At 35.9% G+C, this 18,608-nt stretch overlaps 1 protein-coding gene across 2 annotated transcripts in view; it reads right to left on the reverse strand.

Moving 5' to 3' along the window:
* The window catches only part of ATP6V1A (ATPase H+ transporting V1 subunit A), a 54,172-nt gene continuing 35,564 nt past the window's right edge, over positions 1-18,608 (reverse strand). For both annotated transcript variants that reach the window (XM_037525524.2, XM_037525522.2), the window contains 9 exons: positions 16,692-16,854; positions 16,057-16,165; positions 14,392-14,514; positions 14,179-14,293; positions 13,515-13,578; positions 10,922-11,125; positions 6,210-6,304; positions 4,771-4,942; positions 1-2,451 (listed from right to left, as the gene is read on the reverse strand). In XM_037525524.2, the coding sequence (XP_037381421.1) occupies positions 2,359-2,451; positions 4,771-4,942; positions 6,210-6,304; positions 10,922-11,125; positions 13,515-13,578; positions 14,179-14,293; positions 14,392-14,514; positions 16,057-16,165; positions 16,692-16,854 (1,138 nt within the window). In that variant the 3' untranslated portion in view covers positions 1-2,358. The remainder of the gene's footprint in view (positions 2,452-4,770; positions 4,943-6,209; positions 6,305-10,921; positions 11,126-13,514; positions 13,579-14,178; positions 14,294-14,391; positions 14,515-16,056; positions 16,166-16,691; positions 16,855-18,608) is intronic.

The raw sequence follows: 18,608 nt of genomic DNA on the forward strand, positions 1-18,608 counted from the left end.
AAAAATTTTTAAATGTAAAAGTTCATACTGAAAACAGTAAGTCAAAATGTAAAGCAGCATGTTTTCTAGTAGTTCTTTCCAGGTACACAAAAAGGAAAAATGTTAATTTAAATCCACTTTTTATTCTTTCATAGATTTTAACAATTATACACAACTTTTAACATAAAGATAGTGAAATCTCAAGGATATGAGGCAATATATATGGCCTCTACTATTCATTCTTCAGGATGGAAGGAAATTTCCAAAGGGTACAATGTGTGAGATTTAACACTGGAAAAATACATATGAAACTTATTTAACTGGCTCCACTTAGGACCAGGCACAGCACAATAAATATAGAACTGCATCATCTTTTTAAAAGATTGTTGTAATTTTACCACATTCTCACTAAAGAAATACGATCAGCGACCAGTCTGAAATTTTACAAAACAAAGGTGAAAGGGACATTTATGATGAATATCTGAGCATAGTTTCTCTAGCATCTTCACACCCATACATCAACATTCTTAAAAAGGAGTGAGAATGTACAATAAAAATTCAAAATAACAAAAAACAAACTTGGTCAAACTTTATCATATCATTCATTACTAACACAATCCTACTTTGCTGGTAGGGTCTTCAGGTAGGAACAGAAAGCTTTTGAAATTCTTTTAATTTCCACTGGTCCTAGGGCTTCTGGGTAGGAAGCCACACTGGAAGCAAACTGATTAAAGCAGCACCATTAAGTCCACATCTCAACAAATCATCGCATAATTCTTCCAATATTCTGAAAGGTTAAAAAAAGAACATGCAATCTGCAAGGGTTTAAACAAACTGTAGCTGAATTCCCTACTGATTGCATCTTTAACAGATGGTAAAGTACTTTAACAGTACTGACTGACCATAAAAGACCAAAAGAAATACATTACCTAAAAATTTAAATAACAACATATTTGAGGCATACAATAAATACTCTACTTAGGCTATTACATTTGGGTATTTGAGATCTTTAGACATGTTCATATATCCTTTCCTCTTCCCCACGAGGGAGCAATGGTGCCAGACTATTGTCTAGAAAGAGTTAATGGGAAACTGTTGCTCTCAGAGTTGTTCTGCAGTGTGCCTTCTTCCGCAAACACAGAAATTATTTTAAAACATATACTTAAGGATGAAATGATCTTTTCCCCCAGTTTCTGTTATTAGCAGATGCAAGATTTAATTTCGTCCTTGAAAACAGAATAGAAACTGTAATGTTGCTAAGGCTATAGATATTCTGAGAAATCTTTCGAGCCAATGAATCAAAAACTACATGAAGGTGCTATTTTCTGTAACTGGTAAAGTTAAAAATTTTGTCAAAAATTCGACAAAGAAACATACAAAGATGTGACACATGTCATTATCTTGTAAAAACATAATGCCACTATGGACCTAAGAATCACTACAGCCCAACTTATCCTTAAAGGTGCCAACAGTCTTCAACCACTACTAAATATCTTCTCGGTGACATTTTACTGCCCATCCCACTGCCACATGATTCTGAGAAGTTTAGGCTACTAAGATGTTTGAGGAAAAGAAAGAGGGTGTGATATGGATCAAGTTCTTGATGCTTGTTTTAAATATAATTAAAAAAAAAAAAGAATTTCCAAGTAATGGGGCAGAATAACATTCCTTGATACTGAATTTTTCCTAGTGAAATAAAACATGCTTTAATTCGATGATGTCAATCTAAATTTGACTGCCTGGTTCCTTTTTTCACTTTTTAAGAGGGTAGTGAGTCATACATCATGCTGAGTCCCACAAAGGCCTGTTTTGAAAACAGTAGGTTCCCAACAGTTTCCCATAAATATTCCTGATTTACACTGGAGGGAGTAATACATAAACATTCATGTTTAAAAAAGAAACGAAATAGTTACTTAGCAAAATGCTAAGCTACAAATAACCTTACCATGTAGATATTGAGTCATTTCACAGAGTACCTATCAAAAATGTATGGAAATCTGGCCTTCCATTCCAAATGCATTGCAAAGAGAGTACATGCAGTAGTCCTGTTTACAATTTAATGGTGATGAGGAAAGGGCAAACCAAGGACAAGGAGGGATGTCACCATACATACAAGTTTACAGTAGTGTAGCCATTGCATATCATATTTACTACATTCACCACTTCAGATAAAGGATTAGGGAGGTCCTTCAAACACGTGTACAAAGGAATGTTTGCTTTATATAAGACTTGTCAAATAAACAGGGTAACAAATGATAACACACATAGGCACTAATCTCAAAGCTGCACAATAAAGAAGCAAAGGGTTTGAGATGAGAAATTTAGGAAAATGTACACATAGGAACTTTGCTCAGGAAAAGGAGGAAAGAAATCACAGTTCTAATCTTCAAGGCTACGGAATGCATTCTGCATATCTTCAAGGAGTTGTGCGTAGTCGGCCTTGATCTTAGCCTCACCATCTTTCACTGGATCCTGAAAAAGTCATTACAGAATTCAAGTTACCTTTGGAAAAAATTTCCAGAACATGGAATTGGAAAATACTATTCTCTGGCCAACAAATACTACTACAGAAGAACACTTAATGACATTTAAAACAAAAAACAAAAAACCACACTTGGGCCTCCCCTGGTGGTGCAGCGGTTGAGCGCTGGGCTGCGAAGCTGCCCACAGCCTCTGCAGTGCCGGTTCAATCCCTGGCAAGGGTCCCACATGGCGCGCAGACCTCTCCTGCCGTGCCCGTTGCTCCCCTCAGCAGTGTACCTCGCTCCTTCTGCCTATTCTGCTCCCGGCTCTGGCTCTGGTGAATTCTCTCACCCTCCCGCACTTCTGACTGTACCCAGTGCTTGTATAAATAAATAAATAAATATTAAAAACTCTATGAAAATGGTTATCTTAAAAAAAACACACACAAAAACTGTTGTTAACTTGAAAATAAAACACATGTAAATAGAAAAAAGATATCTTTAATCATCAATCAGAAATCATTATTATTATATCATTACTACTTATATATTTTTCTTCTTGCTACGAGTATAAAATTTTTAAAATTAAAATTTGGATCAAATTTCTTTTTTTTTTTCCATATCCAAAAGGGCAGGTTTATTATAAAAGGAAGAGAAGAATAAAGGACACTTGCATAGACACAAAGGGGTAGAATGGGTTGCCCAGAAAGGGACAGGTTTGCTAAGAGAGGCCTACATGGTGGTAGGCAGGCGGCCTTGAGAGCTGCCTCTGCTGAGGGAGGTCAGTGGAGAGAAGCCCCGGAATGGTAAAGGGCACGGGCAGGCAAGAAGGCTGCTGCCCTGCGGAGGGACAGAGAGTTAGCAAAAAGGAACACCTACAAAGGCACAGGTTTGCAAACTGTTGTTTGGTTTTTTTTTTCACTCATTATACTATAAGCATTACCTCATGTCTTTGGGAAAAATTTGGTAATGTCTTCATAATATCCTTATTTTTTTTTAAAGATTTATTTATTTATTTATACAAGCAGTACAGTCAGAAGCGTGGGAAGTTGAGAGAATTCACCAGAGCCAGAGTGGAAAGAGAACAGACAGACTGATGAAATACACTGCTGAGGGGAGCAGCGGGTCTGTCGCGCCATGTGGGATCCTCACTGGTGGCCGGGGATCGAACTGGTGCTGCAGAGGCTTCGGGAAGCAGCTTCGCAGCCCAGCGCTCAACCGCTGCGCCACCAGGGGAGGCCTATAATATTCTTATCATAATATACTACTGTCTATGGCAGCCTCCCTGGTGGTGCAAGGGGTTAAGCACTACACTATGAAGCAATCCCCAGCCTCTGCAGCATGAGTTCGATCCCCTGCCAGCCAGGGAGAAACCCACATGGCGAGGCAGACCTCTCCTGTTCACCCACTGCTCCCCTCAGCAGTGTATTTCAGTCAATCTGCTTGTTCTGTTCACCACTCTGTCTCTGGTGGATCCTCTCATCCCCCACATCTCTGGCCGGTGCCCCAGCTCTTGAATAAATCTTTAAAAAAAAAATACTACCAACTATGGTTACTCTGTATGACATTTAAGAAGTTTAATAAATATTCTTTTACACAAATCCACATCAAAAATCTCTGGTTATTTCCTTGGGTTATATGTTTTGAATGGAATGACTAGGCTCAAAGGATGTGAATATTTAAAAAATTTTGATTTAAATTTTTGCATTTATTTTAATATTTATATACATTTTGTACAAACTTACTTTCAACCTGTAATGTAAACAAATGCTGTATGTTATATAAAAAAATGCACATTCAGAGAATCAGTCTCAATTTCTCAATAGATTTGTAAATACACTGGAATGTCATGACTTAGAAATAAATGCAACTGATCAAATATTGTAAAAACAACCCTACACATTCCAGTTTCTGCTGATAATGTCATTTAATTATCTGTTTATGTCTTGCATACTTCCAAAAGAATGAATGTCTGCTGAAAATTTAAAATGGCGTGTGATACAATATTTAGAAAAAGTAAACAGCAGAAGTCATATCACACTAATACAGTAGCTAGATGTTACTGGGAACCTGAGGTAAGGTAATTGCTGCTCAGCAATGATTTTAGCTCTAAATTGCCTAGCAGCTAAGACAAAAGGGAAAATGTCAGCATTTATTTCAGACGTGACACACTAACATCACTAGAATTCCTATTTGAAGATAACTTTGAGGTTTGGTCTGGTTTTACATAATCTGAGAAAGTACGAAAATGATAAATCCAAGTTTCACACACAGGCTGGACAAAAAAACATATTTTACTTAAAAAAATTACAATAGAAACAAAATATACCTTGAATTTCATGGAGGAAAGTTTATAGAGGATTTCCCCCATGTGCTCACGGATAATGGACCATGTGATTTTATTGTCACTCTGGGCAGTGGTTTCAACAGCTCTACGGGCCATATCATAAAATGCAATCATGTTGGAGAGCATTCCTACTGTCTTGTAGAAAGGGCAGAACCTATGGTAAATAAAAATCAAAATAATTAATGTGGTCATTTTCACCCACCCATACTAACTAATAATGAAGACACACAAGCAAATTGCAACAAGTTTCTGTTACAGATTTTTGAGACTTAGTGATTATTATATTGTCATATTTTCTGTTCATCCTACATTCTTGTAATACATTTGTCCAGATATCATTTTAGGAACCAAAACCAAAACTATTTTAGTTTTTTATGGAACCAAATATGACTTGAGGGAGAAAAGCAATCCTGTGATGGAAGAACTTAAATTATCAAAGTTTAAAAGAATGGAAATTTTGGGCCTCCCTGGCGGCCTAGAGGTTAAGTCTCAGTGTTATCACTGTTGCAGCCCAAGTTCGATCTCTGGCCAGGGAGCTAACCCACTAAGGTTCAGCAGACCTCTCCTGTCTCGCCCACTGCTCCCTTCAGCAGTGTATTTCAGTCAGTCTGCCTGTTCTGCTCCCCACTCTGTTTCTGGTGAATCTTCTCACTCCCTGCACCTCTGGCTCACACCCCAGTTCTTATACACAATAATATATAAATAAAATCTTTTAAAAGAAATGGAAATTTTTTATAATAAAGTAAAAATCAAAATCAACAGGCAACTATAAAACAGAGACACACTACGGGGGGGAGAAGGGAGTAGGATCAAAACAAGGGGGGGTGGGAATTTTACAGGGATGATAACCAAGATGAAAATGCATACATTGTACAAAAACGAAAAATGACGTAAAAAATATATAAAATAAATATTTAAAAAAAAGAAATGGAAATTTTAAATAAACCATGGTAATAATATAGACAATAATGGCAAACAAAACAAACATGGAACAGCAGTAGCAGGGGTCAATGGGGGTGTCTAATAGGGACTTTGGTAGAAACAAGAAAAAAGGGCATCTTGGGAAACGTAGCAGGAAAGTGGCACACATTTATTTAATAAAAGAGGCATGCATAGTAGTAAGGAGGAGGGAGAAAAGCTTCTGGAGGCAATGATCCTAGGTTCTACACATTAGGCCACAATTTAATCCAGTTAAAGATGATTGGACCATGAGTGCAAAGGCCATAACTGGACAAATGAATAAAATCAAGACAAGGGGCCAAGTTAGATTACTACAAATCTGCTATAAAAATACAAAATAAACCTAGATGTTTGATCACACTGTGTCTATATGAAGGGGGGGAAAAGGTTTTTAATGTGTAGGTAGCACCTTCTTCAAAACTCTATAGAAAATATTCAAATAAAAAAATAGGATATCTTACCTGTCATAAGGAGTATATCCATTTTGTTGTAGGAAATCATCCTTGATAAGTTTTGCAACCTCCAGAGTGATTTTATCTGTTTCTGCTAGTGAAGCCTGGAGGAGAAAAAAAAAATATCTTTAGCAATTTACTTCTACAATGCAGGACCAATAGCCCCACAGTTAGTTACAATCAACTAGCAAGAAGAAACCATATCATCAGCACAACTTCCATCACCTATCATTAATAAATTAACTTTGTAACTGCCTTTTGAAGTTCTTCTTTTTATCATTATAAAAAAAGTAACTTAAAATTTGCTATCTTAACCATTGAGTGTAGTTGTTGTGAAACAGACTGCCGTAACTTTTTTATCTTGCAAATCTAAAATGCTACACCCATGAAATAACAGCTCTCCTTTTTGCCCTCCCTCTAATTCCTTTTCTATGAATTTGACTACTTTAGATTAGTGAAATTATACAGCATTTTTCCTATTGTGACAAACTAACTTCACTTGACATAATGTCCTGAAAGTTTAGCCATGTTGCAGCATATGTTAGAATTTCCCTTCCCTTGTAAGGTTGAATATTCTTCTGTGTGTGTGTGTGTACTCCATTTTGTTTACCCATTTCTCTAGCAAAGGACAACATTTGGATTACTTCTACCTCTTAGACACTGCAAATAATGCTGCTATGAACACAATGCACAAATAGACATTCCTTTTTTGAAACACTTTATCCTTCACATCCTACTCTGTCATCTTATTTAAATTCTCAGTCTTAAGTTTATTTCACAGGTTCTATATAGCCCATGAACAGTTAATTTTCTCTCAATATCATGCAGTGTTAAAACTATGTAAATGCAAAGTAATAGCAAGCATGCTCTTATCTATGTCTGAGTGCTATTTTATTGGTATTGCTGTTATAGAGCTTCACTCTTTAAACATCAATGCCTCAAAAGCTTTAGCAGCCTCGAGAGATAATACCATTGCACTGTTGCTAGGATCACGAGGAGTGAAGATTTCTTGGGAGCTGTGGGAAAGGGAGAGGCCCAGCAACTTAACAGCAGCCACATGTTACCTATGCTCCTGTGCTCTAAGCTCTTTAGAGATAAGGATCAAGACTTCTATTTCCTTTCTTTCTTTTTTTAATCTTTTATGCCTAAACCCCTCTTCAACCACAAGAAATATTAAAATATTTTATGGGTATCCTTTTATTTGCATAAGCTCATGAAATAAGTGTATTTTCATTTGTACTATTATTTTTAATTATATAAAGCAGTTTTACGTGTGGTCTTCAGCACATTGTTTTTAAGATCCTTCCTTGTTGCTCTGTGTCACACAGTCTGCTGCTGCCAGCTCATTTGCACTTTGTTCCATGTACGCCCCTTCCCTATTTTTGTCTTCCATCTTTTGTCCTCAGTAAAGATACTTAGATTTTTTCTAACTCCTTGCCACCACAAACACATCCATTTAAAAGACCTGTTTGAGAATTTCTTTTGCACTGAATATTCAAAAATAGAACTGCTAAGTCACAGGGTGTACAAGCAAGTTCTCTCAGACTGCTCTCCACAGTCAGCACTAAATGACACAGCCACCAAGGGAGTACCAGCTCTCTATCACCACCTGACCGGGTGTAGGCCAGTTTTCTAATATTTGCCATTCTAACCAGTATAACATTGTATCTCATTGTTGCAAGAGTACTTCTCCACAAGCTTATAAATCTTTTGTGTTTCTTCTGTATGATCTGTCTGCTCTTTCCTTTGCCTATATTTCTGTTTGGGTTCTAATCTTCTCATTAATTTATAGTTCTTTGTACATTTAGTCCATATGTTTTAGATTTTGTGAACTTCTCCCAATAGGTCATCTGTTACCTTTATCCATGGTAGCTTTTGTTAAACAAAAAATTCTTGCTTTTTAGTGAAATAAAAAAAAATTGTTGTTTGTGCATGTGGGAGTTTGTTTGTCTGTTTTCAACCCCTAAGTCAAGAAGATATTTGTTTCCTATTAACTTGAAAGTCTTACCTTTTATACTTAAACTGCTAATGTAGCTGAAGTCTGCCCTTGTATGAGATTCAGTTTTATTTTTCTCCAAATAGTAAATGGTTTTCCATCATCATTAACTGAAACAATCCACCCTCCCTCATTTAAACAGTGGTATCATCTTAACCATGTCAAAGATTCTTATATAATCTATTTCTATTCAATTCCAACAATATATTTGTTATTTCACCAATACCACATTGTTCTTATTATTATGGTTTTGTACTGATATTCAATAAAGGAAATTCCCCTCTTTACTACTTTTAAGGCTGTGCATTCTTGTGATATCCTAGTATTTTAGAATGATTATTGATTTGCTCAAAAGTTTCCACTGGAAATTTGACTATTACCATAGTTGGTATTGCTAATAAGGAGAAATTCTGATTTTTTTATACTTATTTTGGATTTAGAGCCTTCACCAAACTCTTACTAATTCTAATTGTTTCTCTGTTATTTCTGTTATTTTCTCATTATATGAACACATTTTCTATAATGATACTTTAATTTCTTCCTTTATAACTTTATTTTTTTCTTCTCTTATATCATTGATTAGGATTTCTAATCTTAGGCTGAACATAAGCAGAGATAGTAACAAGCATTCTGATCTCATTCATGATTTTTAAATGGAATGCACTGGAAAATTTTCCATTAACTACAATATTTTCAGTGTATTTCTTTTAACAAATCAAAGAAGGGAAGTTCCTTCCTATTCCTTGTTTGCTAAGAGATTTTTTAAAAAATCACAGGTACAATACAAAGTAAAAATCAAAATCAACAAGCAACTATAAACCAGAGACACACTACAGGGTGGGGGCGGGGGGAAGGAAGGACTAGAGTCAAAATAAGGGGATGGGGGTGCATCTGTATGGGGAATATAACCAAAATGAAAATGCATACATTGTGCAAAGATGAAAAAAGATGTAAGAATTATATAAAATAAAATATTTAAATAAAATTTTAAAAAAGGAAAAAAAATAAAAATTTTGACAGCTGAAAATTCTTGGATGAATGGTATTCTCCCAATGCACAGCTAAGAATTATTCGGTTCATCAATACTAAGTGCACGATACTAGGTCTGGATCATTATCTTTCAAAGTTTATTACGTGGCCATAGAAATACAGGCAAAGACTTAGCATTGTATATCTGCATATAATCTTCACCCAATAAATAAAAGCACTGCTCATGATTTACAATAATAAAAAAAAAAACACAGGTAATTAACTTCAAATATCTTTTCCATATTGGGTAAGATATTATTTTTCCATTTATTAATTACATCAATGAGTTACAATAACAAATTTTGTGTTGAATCATATGTATATTTCTGAGATAAACTTTACTTGCTCATCATGTATCATTTTATTATTTTTCATATTCTGTAGGATCTAGTAAACTATTATTTAACTTAGGATTTTAATACCTCTATTCATAAACAAAATTAACACCAAATTTTCTATTCCTGAATTGCCTCTGTCTGGTTTTGGAGGTCTTCTATTTCTTGTTCCTCTTGTGCCACAGTCATTTATAAATAATGAGTATTTACTACATCACTAACCATCTAATAAAATCCTTTGTTGAAAAAAATTAGGAGGTGACTTTGTAAGACATAATAAATAGAACCAGGTAGAGGACTCTGAGAGTCCTGACTAGCAATGTACAGTATCTAAGAAGTCATTCAATACTGGAATTTAATTTGACTACATTTAATTACAATATCCTCCTTTGAAACTTCAAGAAACAGAAGAATGTAAGTCACTTGTTTCAGCTCACACAGCTGTTTAGTGGAAGAATCAGAACTAGAATCCTGACTCCTAGTCCTGGTACTCCTGCAAAAATACATGACAGTTGATCTTTAGTCTATCACCTCAAATTTGCTTAGTATTGGGTACATTCTACCTCAAGAAATAAAAGTAAACCAAGTGTTTTTTTTTTTTTTTCTTTTACAACAAAGCGAGGTAATGTTCAGTGTTGTAAAGGATCAAAAAATAAAGTTCCTAACAGTTTAGTTACTTCTTTTAATTAATCACTGTGAAGTATAACTCCTTGACCCTGGGCAAGTTTTGTGGCTGCTTTGACCAAAACAATAAGACAGAGTGATACAGTATCAGTTTTGGAGCCCAGACATAACAGGCTGGTAGTTTCCACTCCCTTTCTTTCTTAACATTCACTCTGAGAGTCTTGACCTCTGATGTGAAAATACCACAGAGAGACAACATCTAGCCAACCACTAGTTATTCACTTAGTCTAGCTCAGGTACCAGACATATGAGGGAAGAAAACTTTTAGATGACTCCAGCCTCAGTCACGACATAACTGCCACTTATGAGGGAGGGGCCCCTAAGCAAGAATGTGCAATTGAGCTCATCAACTCTAAAACCAAGAGCATTAAAACACTATTTAAGCCATTAAGTGCTAGAGTGGCTTGTTGTTCAATAACAGATCAAACAATAATCATCTTTCTACCTTCAATAACACTAATAAGTCTCTCAAATATGTAGATAAAAGAATAATCTAAAATTTTGTCAGTTTAAAAAATATTTAATACTCATTTTGCAAGGCAAGAATCTACATATCCAAATTTCTATCTGTCCTTAAAAATAAGTCAGTGTGAATTTGCTTGAAAAAAGATGTAAGAATTATATAAAATAAAATATTTAAATTAAAAAAAAAGTCAGTGTGGGATTTAATAACTCACTTTTCCCACAAGCTGCACAATTTCTGCCAGGTCTTCTTCTTCCTGCAAAATCTCTTTGGCTTTAGTCCTCAGAGGAACAAACTCTGTGAAGTGTTTGTCATAGTACTCATCCAAGGCACGCATGTACTTGCTGTAGCTGATAAGCCAGTTGACAGAGGGGAAATGCTTACGCTGAGCTAGTTTCTTATCTAAGCCCCAGAACACCTGATTTAAAAACAAAACACAAAGATTTAAAAAAAAATGTATTAAGGTATACATGATACTAAATATATAATTCTATAAATTTTGGCAAATTAAATTTTAGTATATACCAAGTGCAACTGAAATGTAAAAAACTTATAGTTAAAAACGTATTCCTTTCAATTTCAGGGTAGGCAGTATTTATAAATAAGATCAAACATGTTCTGAATTTCCTTAATAATGTATCAAATCTGATAAGAAAAATTAAGAATCTTTTGAAGATTATTATAGTCCAATATAAGCAGATGAGCCAGAAAATGTCTTATTGAGATAGAATAGACACTGATTGGGCCTCGCTGGTGGCACAGACGGGTGAGCACAGCGCTGTGAAGCTGTCCACAGCCTCTGCAGTGTCAGTTTGATCCCTGCTGGCCTCGGAGCAACCTGCATGGTGAGCAGACCTCTCCTTTCTTGCCCGCTGCTCCCCTCAGCAGTGTATTTCGTCAGTCTGCCTGTTCTATTCCCCCTCTGTCTCTGGTGAATCCTCTCACCCTCCTGAGCATCTGGCCTGTACCCTGGCTCTTGTATAAATAAAATAAATCTTAAAAAAAAAAAAAAAGGAATAGACACTGATTAAAAGCCTCTAAATATTGTGACTAAATTCAGTCCCTATTATTAGGGCCTATCCAATAAGATCTGAAAGACGTTTTTCTGAAGTCACACATTCACCTATATTTTATCCATTTTTAATTTTGTTCCCCTTTCTCTGCAATTTAAAACGGAAAAATTTAGGGCCTCCCTGGTGGCGCAAGGGGTTAAGACGCAAGGTATGAAGCTATCCACAGCTTCTGCAGCATGAGTTCGATCTCCGGCCAGGGAGCTACCCACATAGAGCAGCAGACCTCTCCTGACTTGCCTGCTGTTCCCCTCTAGCAGTGTATTTCAGTCAATCTGCCAGTTCTGTTCCCCGCTCTGTCTCTGGTGAACCCTCTCACCCCCCCGCACTTCTGGCCTGTTACCCAGTTCCAGTATGCATAAATAAATAAATCTTTTAAAAAAAAAATTTAAAAAATTTAACAAAGTTTAAAGAACTTGAGAATTATAATTTTATAAATTTAGCTCCCACAATTTTTTTTTATTATTTTATTTATTTTTTAAAAAGATTTATTTATTTATTTATACAAGCACTGGGTGCAGTCAGAAGCGCAGGAGGGTGAGAGAATTCACCAGAGCCAGAGCGGGGAACAGAACAGGCAGACTGACAAAGAAATACACTGCTGAGAGCAGTGGGCACGGCAGGAGAGGTCTGTTGCACCATGTGGGACCCTCGCTGGTGGCCGGGGATCGAACTGGTGCTGCAGAGGCTGCGGGCAGCTTCGCAGCCCAGTGCTCAACCACTGCGCCACCAGCGGAGGCCCCACAATTTCTTTTTACCTGATGTTGGCAGAAACATAAGCAAATATTCTGTTGTTTTCCATATGAATAATACATGTACCTAAGAATATACCAACCTTTAAAAAAAAAAGAAACACTATACTCCTGATTTATTTACTTATTTTTAAAGATTTATTTTTATTTATTTATGCATACAAGAACTGAGGTATAGGCCAGATGTGCAGGTGGTGAGAGGATTCATCAGAGACAGAGTGGGGAGCAGAATAGGCAGATCTACTGAAATACACTGCTCAGGGAGCAGTGGGCAAGACAGGAGAGGTCTGCTATGCCATGAGGGTTAGCTCCCTGTCGGGGGATTGAACTCATGCCACAGTGGCTGGCCATGGCTTGACAGTGCTGAGACTTTGACCCCTGGGCCACCAAGGAGGATCTATAGTCCTGATTTATATACATCTTTCATTTGGGCTTCTTTTAATGGCTCAGTTGGTTAGCTAGCCACTAAAATTCATGCCTTGTCACTGGGAAGCAGCTGCTTATGCAGAAATTACATTTTCCAGTTTTACTTACATCTGGGTGTGGCTGAGAGAATGAGTGAAGTGACTATGTCTCTGAAATTATCAGTGAATGGAAAAGAGCTGCTCTCTGATAGTATCATTTGCCTTAGACCAGAGTATTAAGGAAAATAAACTCCTACTGCATATTGACCATTATACATTTTTTGGAACTATATGTTTCAACCGTGAGGGTTATTCGAACTTAGTGTTACTCTAACATTAATAAAACTTTGCCACTTATAGATGTATTTTCCACTTATTAAGCTTATTATAAAGCCCAGGTAGAGGTAAGAAAGAACAAACAATATTAAAGGCTCTAAGTGATAAGAATGTTCCTAAAACAGATTTTACCATGTAAGTAAATTAAATACTTCTTAATGATTTGGATAACATTAGAACAACTCTGTGTGTTTGTGCACGTGTGTGCGCATGTCTGAAGTTGACCACAGGAGGAAAAGATATACCTGAACAATACCAAGAGTGGCAGATGTAACCGGGTCAGAAAAATCACCACCAGGTGGAGAAACTCTAAATTTAAAATAAAAAGAAAATTATTAGAAATGCTTATGAAAAATAACTTGTATATGAAAGTCAAATTTTTTCCCTGAAAGTCCATTTTAATGTAAAAGCTTTTTATTGTAAAAACAACTTTGGAAAGAAAAGTCTCACCTAAGAACCTTAAATAAAAATCAGCACTATGTTGCAAATAAGAAAGATATCATTAAACACTCCTAGTATAGGAAATGAGACATTAAAATTACTTCTAATACTTCTAGTCAAATAGATGAAGGAAGGAGGAAAAGTCCCAAGAACTGTGTGTGGCTTTTTATTACGTAGTGATCTTCACATTGATTTTTAACACAACAGTCTTACCTTAACATGTCTATAATTTCCTAAGTGATTCCTAAATACTGTCACTTGAGTATAATAAATCTGTCAAGTCAAATCTAAAGAACCAGAACATACAGAGATCACCAAATATGTGTGTTTGAATGAGTGGCTTGGTTGACTCTGGAGTGCAAGCAAACTTAATTAAAAGCCACTGCCCTCAGAGGAAACTAAATATTTTCTCTTTAAGGTAAGTGACTTTTTTTTCCTTTTTGAAAAGTAAACAGTTGAAGCGCTTACGCTCCTACAATGCTGACACTCCCTTCTCTTTCAGGATTTCCAAGACATTTCACTCTGCCTGCTCGCTCATAGAAAGAGGCCAGGCGGGCACCAAGATATGCAGGATATCCACTATCTGAAAAATGAAAACAAAAATTTTTAAAAGAAAGATTCTAAGCCAGTCCCCCAAATCCTACTCATTTTGCTTACATAATAAATAACATAAACACCTACCTGCAGGCATCTCAGCTAAGCGACCAGAGATTTCTCTAAGGGCCTCAGCCCATCTAGAGGTAGAATCAGCCATCATACTGACATGATAGCCCATGTCACGGAAATATTCTGACAGTGTAATTCCTAAATTGGGAAGAATATTGTAAGTTATAATCCTATAATGAATAATCTTGACTTTTTCAATGTTATCAAAGTTTTAAAACAGTAAGTACAATCCTTCCACTCTCTTTTTCCCTTCTGAGAGAACTAAACGGAGCCCTGGAACGCATGTGTAAAATCACATACAATAAACCACTCAGAAGAGGTTATCACACAGAAAGAAGTCCTGGGTTCTAGTTTCTGTTTTGTCATTAACCCTAGCAAAGAAACGTCACTCTCTAATCTATCTAAACACATTGGATGAAATGATACATATACACGCCCTCAGCAAAGTACAAAATACGACACAACTTTAGAAATATAGTTGTTGCTCTAAGAGTTCCAAAATCTATTACTCTGTTCCTTTATTTTACCAGTAAGAAAATAAAAGCTTATCTATGAAAAACAAAGTAGTTACTGGAAAATTCAGCACTTACTGTTTATTAAATTATATCTCAGAATAAAAAATGAATTCTGAAGCTTTCTAAAAATGGTCCCATTAACAAAGTCTTAAAGAAGTATTACTCACATATTATTAAGGCTTAAAAAACACAGTAATTACCACATATCAATCTCATGATGGAAATGATCCTGCCTTATACAAGTGTGGCTATGTTTTAAGTCTGTAGTAACATTCACTATGTGTATATATTAGAAATACTTGGAACATATAGATACGCATGAATAAACTTCAAAGAAAGTTCACAGGCTCTTTCACCGACCTAACATCATCAATGCCTTCAAGAAAAAAATAAAACCTCAGACAAAATCAAAAGATGAATAAATGGAAAATATATTTGCAACTCATGACAGATAAAAGGCTAATTTCAAAGAGACTTTACAAATCATTATGAAAAAGAACTACTGTCCAAAAGGAAGACAGTTTTCACATGGTTAAATACATATAGGAAAGATGATAGCTCACTGTTATGAAATACAGACTGAATAAGTATCCAATAAAGCACAGATAGTAAAATGCTAATTGTCAGATCTAAGTACCAAGTACATGGGTATGCACCGATCTTTTCTCTACTTTTTGTATATTTGATAGCTATCCTAAGAAAGTATGGGAAAACTAGCATTGCTGAAGCTGTGGAGAACTCTTATCTACTATTACCCCTTTTGAACGGGGAACCAAACAAAGATGGAAGGTAATACATAAATAGATTGATTGTCTTACTCCTTTATATCCAGCAGTCAAAATACAATAATTAAAATTTGATAAGTTATAGAGACATGGGTATATTCAAAGCAAGAAAATGGTAAAATATGTAATGAAAAAAAAATGGTAGGAGAGAAGATATACCATTTTATGATCATTTAAAAGTTTGGAGCAGCTCTATAAATGTCTTCTGCTGACAACTTCTCAAGACATAAATAGTCAAGCATTTCCAAAAAGCAACAAAATGGTTATATGTACAGAGGTATTTTGGAATGAAACAGAAGTTCTTTGGAAAATATTAAGTTGGTACTAGTTTTAAACTTAAGATCAGATGTTACCACTTTTATTCCAATTTATATACTCACCAGTATAAATAGAAGCTTCTCTTGCAGCAACAGGCATATTGGAGGTATTGGCTACCAAAGCTGTTCTCTTCATGATTGACTCTACCTTACCGTCAACTTCCATTGTAAGCTGGAGGCAAACAATCTATTAGTGATCCTCTATTTCCACATGGAGCATTTTAGTCCCCCGTTTACAACTTCATATTTAAGTCTTCTGTAATAAATGTTCCCAAAGAATATTCCCCACCACTCCCAATTCTTTCCTCTCCCTATTACCAAGTACTATAAATACAGGCATTATTTTCATTTCCTAATGAAAACCATTATTTTATGGGGGAAAAAAATTACTATAGTAACCTTGTAGATCACATTAAGCCTACGTAAAGTTCACATCCATAAATATTTTGCCTATTTCATCTCCTCTTCATAACTGAAAACCACCAAACTACAAAAAGAAATTCTCATGCGTTTTATTAAAAAATTACAGTCTTCCCTGAATATAAAAATTAGATCGTAAATGTAATTATTCCTTGAGATTCTTGACAAATGAGAGTATTGTTCCAGATCCAACAAAGGGCTTTGTTAATGCTAATCAAAGCTGTCTAGTGGTGTGATTTTTTTCTAGAAAATTATTTGAAAGCTCTATAAACACAGACCTCTGGGAAGTCCCGAAGGACTTCAGACATCTCATTTCCTCTTTCACCACATCCTACATAGATGATCACATCACTGTTGGAATATTTGGATAGAGACTGTGAGATCACAGTCTTTCCACAGCCAAAAGCCCCAGGGATTGCAGTTGTTCCTCCCTGTACACATCTAAACAAGAAAACAAAGTGTGGATTACATGAGTTGATAATAAATACTAATAAATTAGATTAGTGACACACAAAATACAACTTAAAGAACTCTGAAATATTTTCATCTCTACATATTAACTCACAAAGATAATACACAGATGTAGATATAAATTGCTTCCCTGCTTGGTACCTAAAGTAGTATGCCTCTTATTATCAATCATCTCTATCTTTCATAGCTGAAAAGCAAAAGTACATGGGTACATGGGTAGGAGGAATATGAAAATAATAAGAAAATAGTACTAATATTTTGAAAGCTTTTATAAATTAGCACATGAAAAGACAATATAGGAATTAAAGCTAAAAGAAAAAAAGATAAACAACTTTAAAAAGTTGTCTCTTGAGGTAAAAAATAAGAACTAAAAAAGTTACAACTTGCTATAAAGGTTAATGAACAAAGATATTCACTAAGGTGTTAAATTAATCCCATTTTACCCATTCAGTAATTATTTACAAAATACCTCCAGGGTTCTAAAAACTGTGTTTGGAGATGCTGGAGAGACAGCAGTGAGTAAGAGAGCCATGTTTTCTATACTCACAGAGCTCACATTCCAGTGAGCTAAAGTGCAGAGAGTCAGCTAGTACTTACAGCACCATTTAGCAGTCACCTTCAAACTTTCCCTAAAAAGTGGCAGTGGAGTGAAATACCCTTAAGGGCTGAGGAAAGTCAGTACTGCAGTATGTGTGTGTTTGCATTCACACACTAAGTGTGTTAGGGGTAGAGTGGGAGGGGAGGTTCTAAACAGGAGAAATGGGATGAGAAACAACGCATAATTAATAATGATTTTTTCAATATAAAACAAACATGCATTAAAATTTTTTCTCCCCTAAACCTTTCAGTGACTTTGAATAAACTAAGAAGGCACATCCATTTATCCTATGGTTTGCATACGCTTTCAAATCACTTTTAACCTGTCTGGGGAGAGAAGGCAGAGTGGGTGTGGGCCCAGTTTGGGAGTTCAATGACACAATTTGAAAAGTGATGTCATAGGGAAGGACTGCGAGATATTGTGGGAGTACACAGGAAGGCGGGTAGAGTCTAATCTACTGGAGTAGGTTAGGGCATTCTTTTTTTTTTTTTTTAATGAAAGAATGCTTTATTATGGATTCAATTTATTTATCAATTATTCATGCACTGGCTCCTGATGCATACAATTTAAACCTTTTATGGATCTTCAGAATTTTTAAAAAAACAACTGTTTATTGGGGTAAGCCATTTTCCTGAAGAAGCTAAGACTTGAAATAGAAATTAGCCAGAAAAAAATAAATACATTCTAGAGGGACAACATGCACAAAGGGGCAAGAGGGAGCCTTACTTGAGGAATTAAAAATCATTCAGTGTGCCTGGAACATGGCATAAAGGAAGTAGTTGGCCAGTCGAATACATGAAACAAATGGAAGGCAAGTAATGACTAGATCTGGATGGCTTTGTATGGAGTTAAGAGCAATGAAGAGCCCTATGGGAATCAAGCAAAACAGTTCAGGACCAGATAAGTGTTTTAAGATCTATTTTTTTTTAAAGAGGCATGTATTTATTTATTTGTTTGTTTGTTTGTACATGCACTGGGTACAGTCAGAAGCGCGGGAGGGTGAGAGAATTCACCAGAGCCAGAGCAGGGAGCAGAGCAGGCAGAAGGACCGAAGTACACTGCTGAGGGGAGCAGCGGGCAGCAGGAGAGGTCTGCGTGCCATGCCGGACCCTCCTCTGGTGGCCGG

The sequence above is a fragment of the Talpa occidentalis genome, unplaced genomic scaffold, assembly GCF_014898055.3.
Source record: "Talpa occidentalis isolate TD23 unplaced genomic scaffold, MPIMG_talOcc4v2.1 talOcc4.4, whole genome shotgun sequence".
NCBI classification, from domain to species: domain Eukaryota; kingdom Metazoa; phylum Chordata; class Mammalia; order Eulipotyphla; family Talpidae; genus Talpa; species Talpa occidentalis.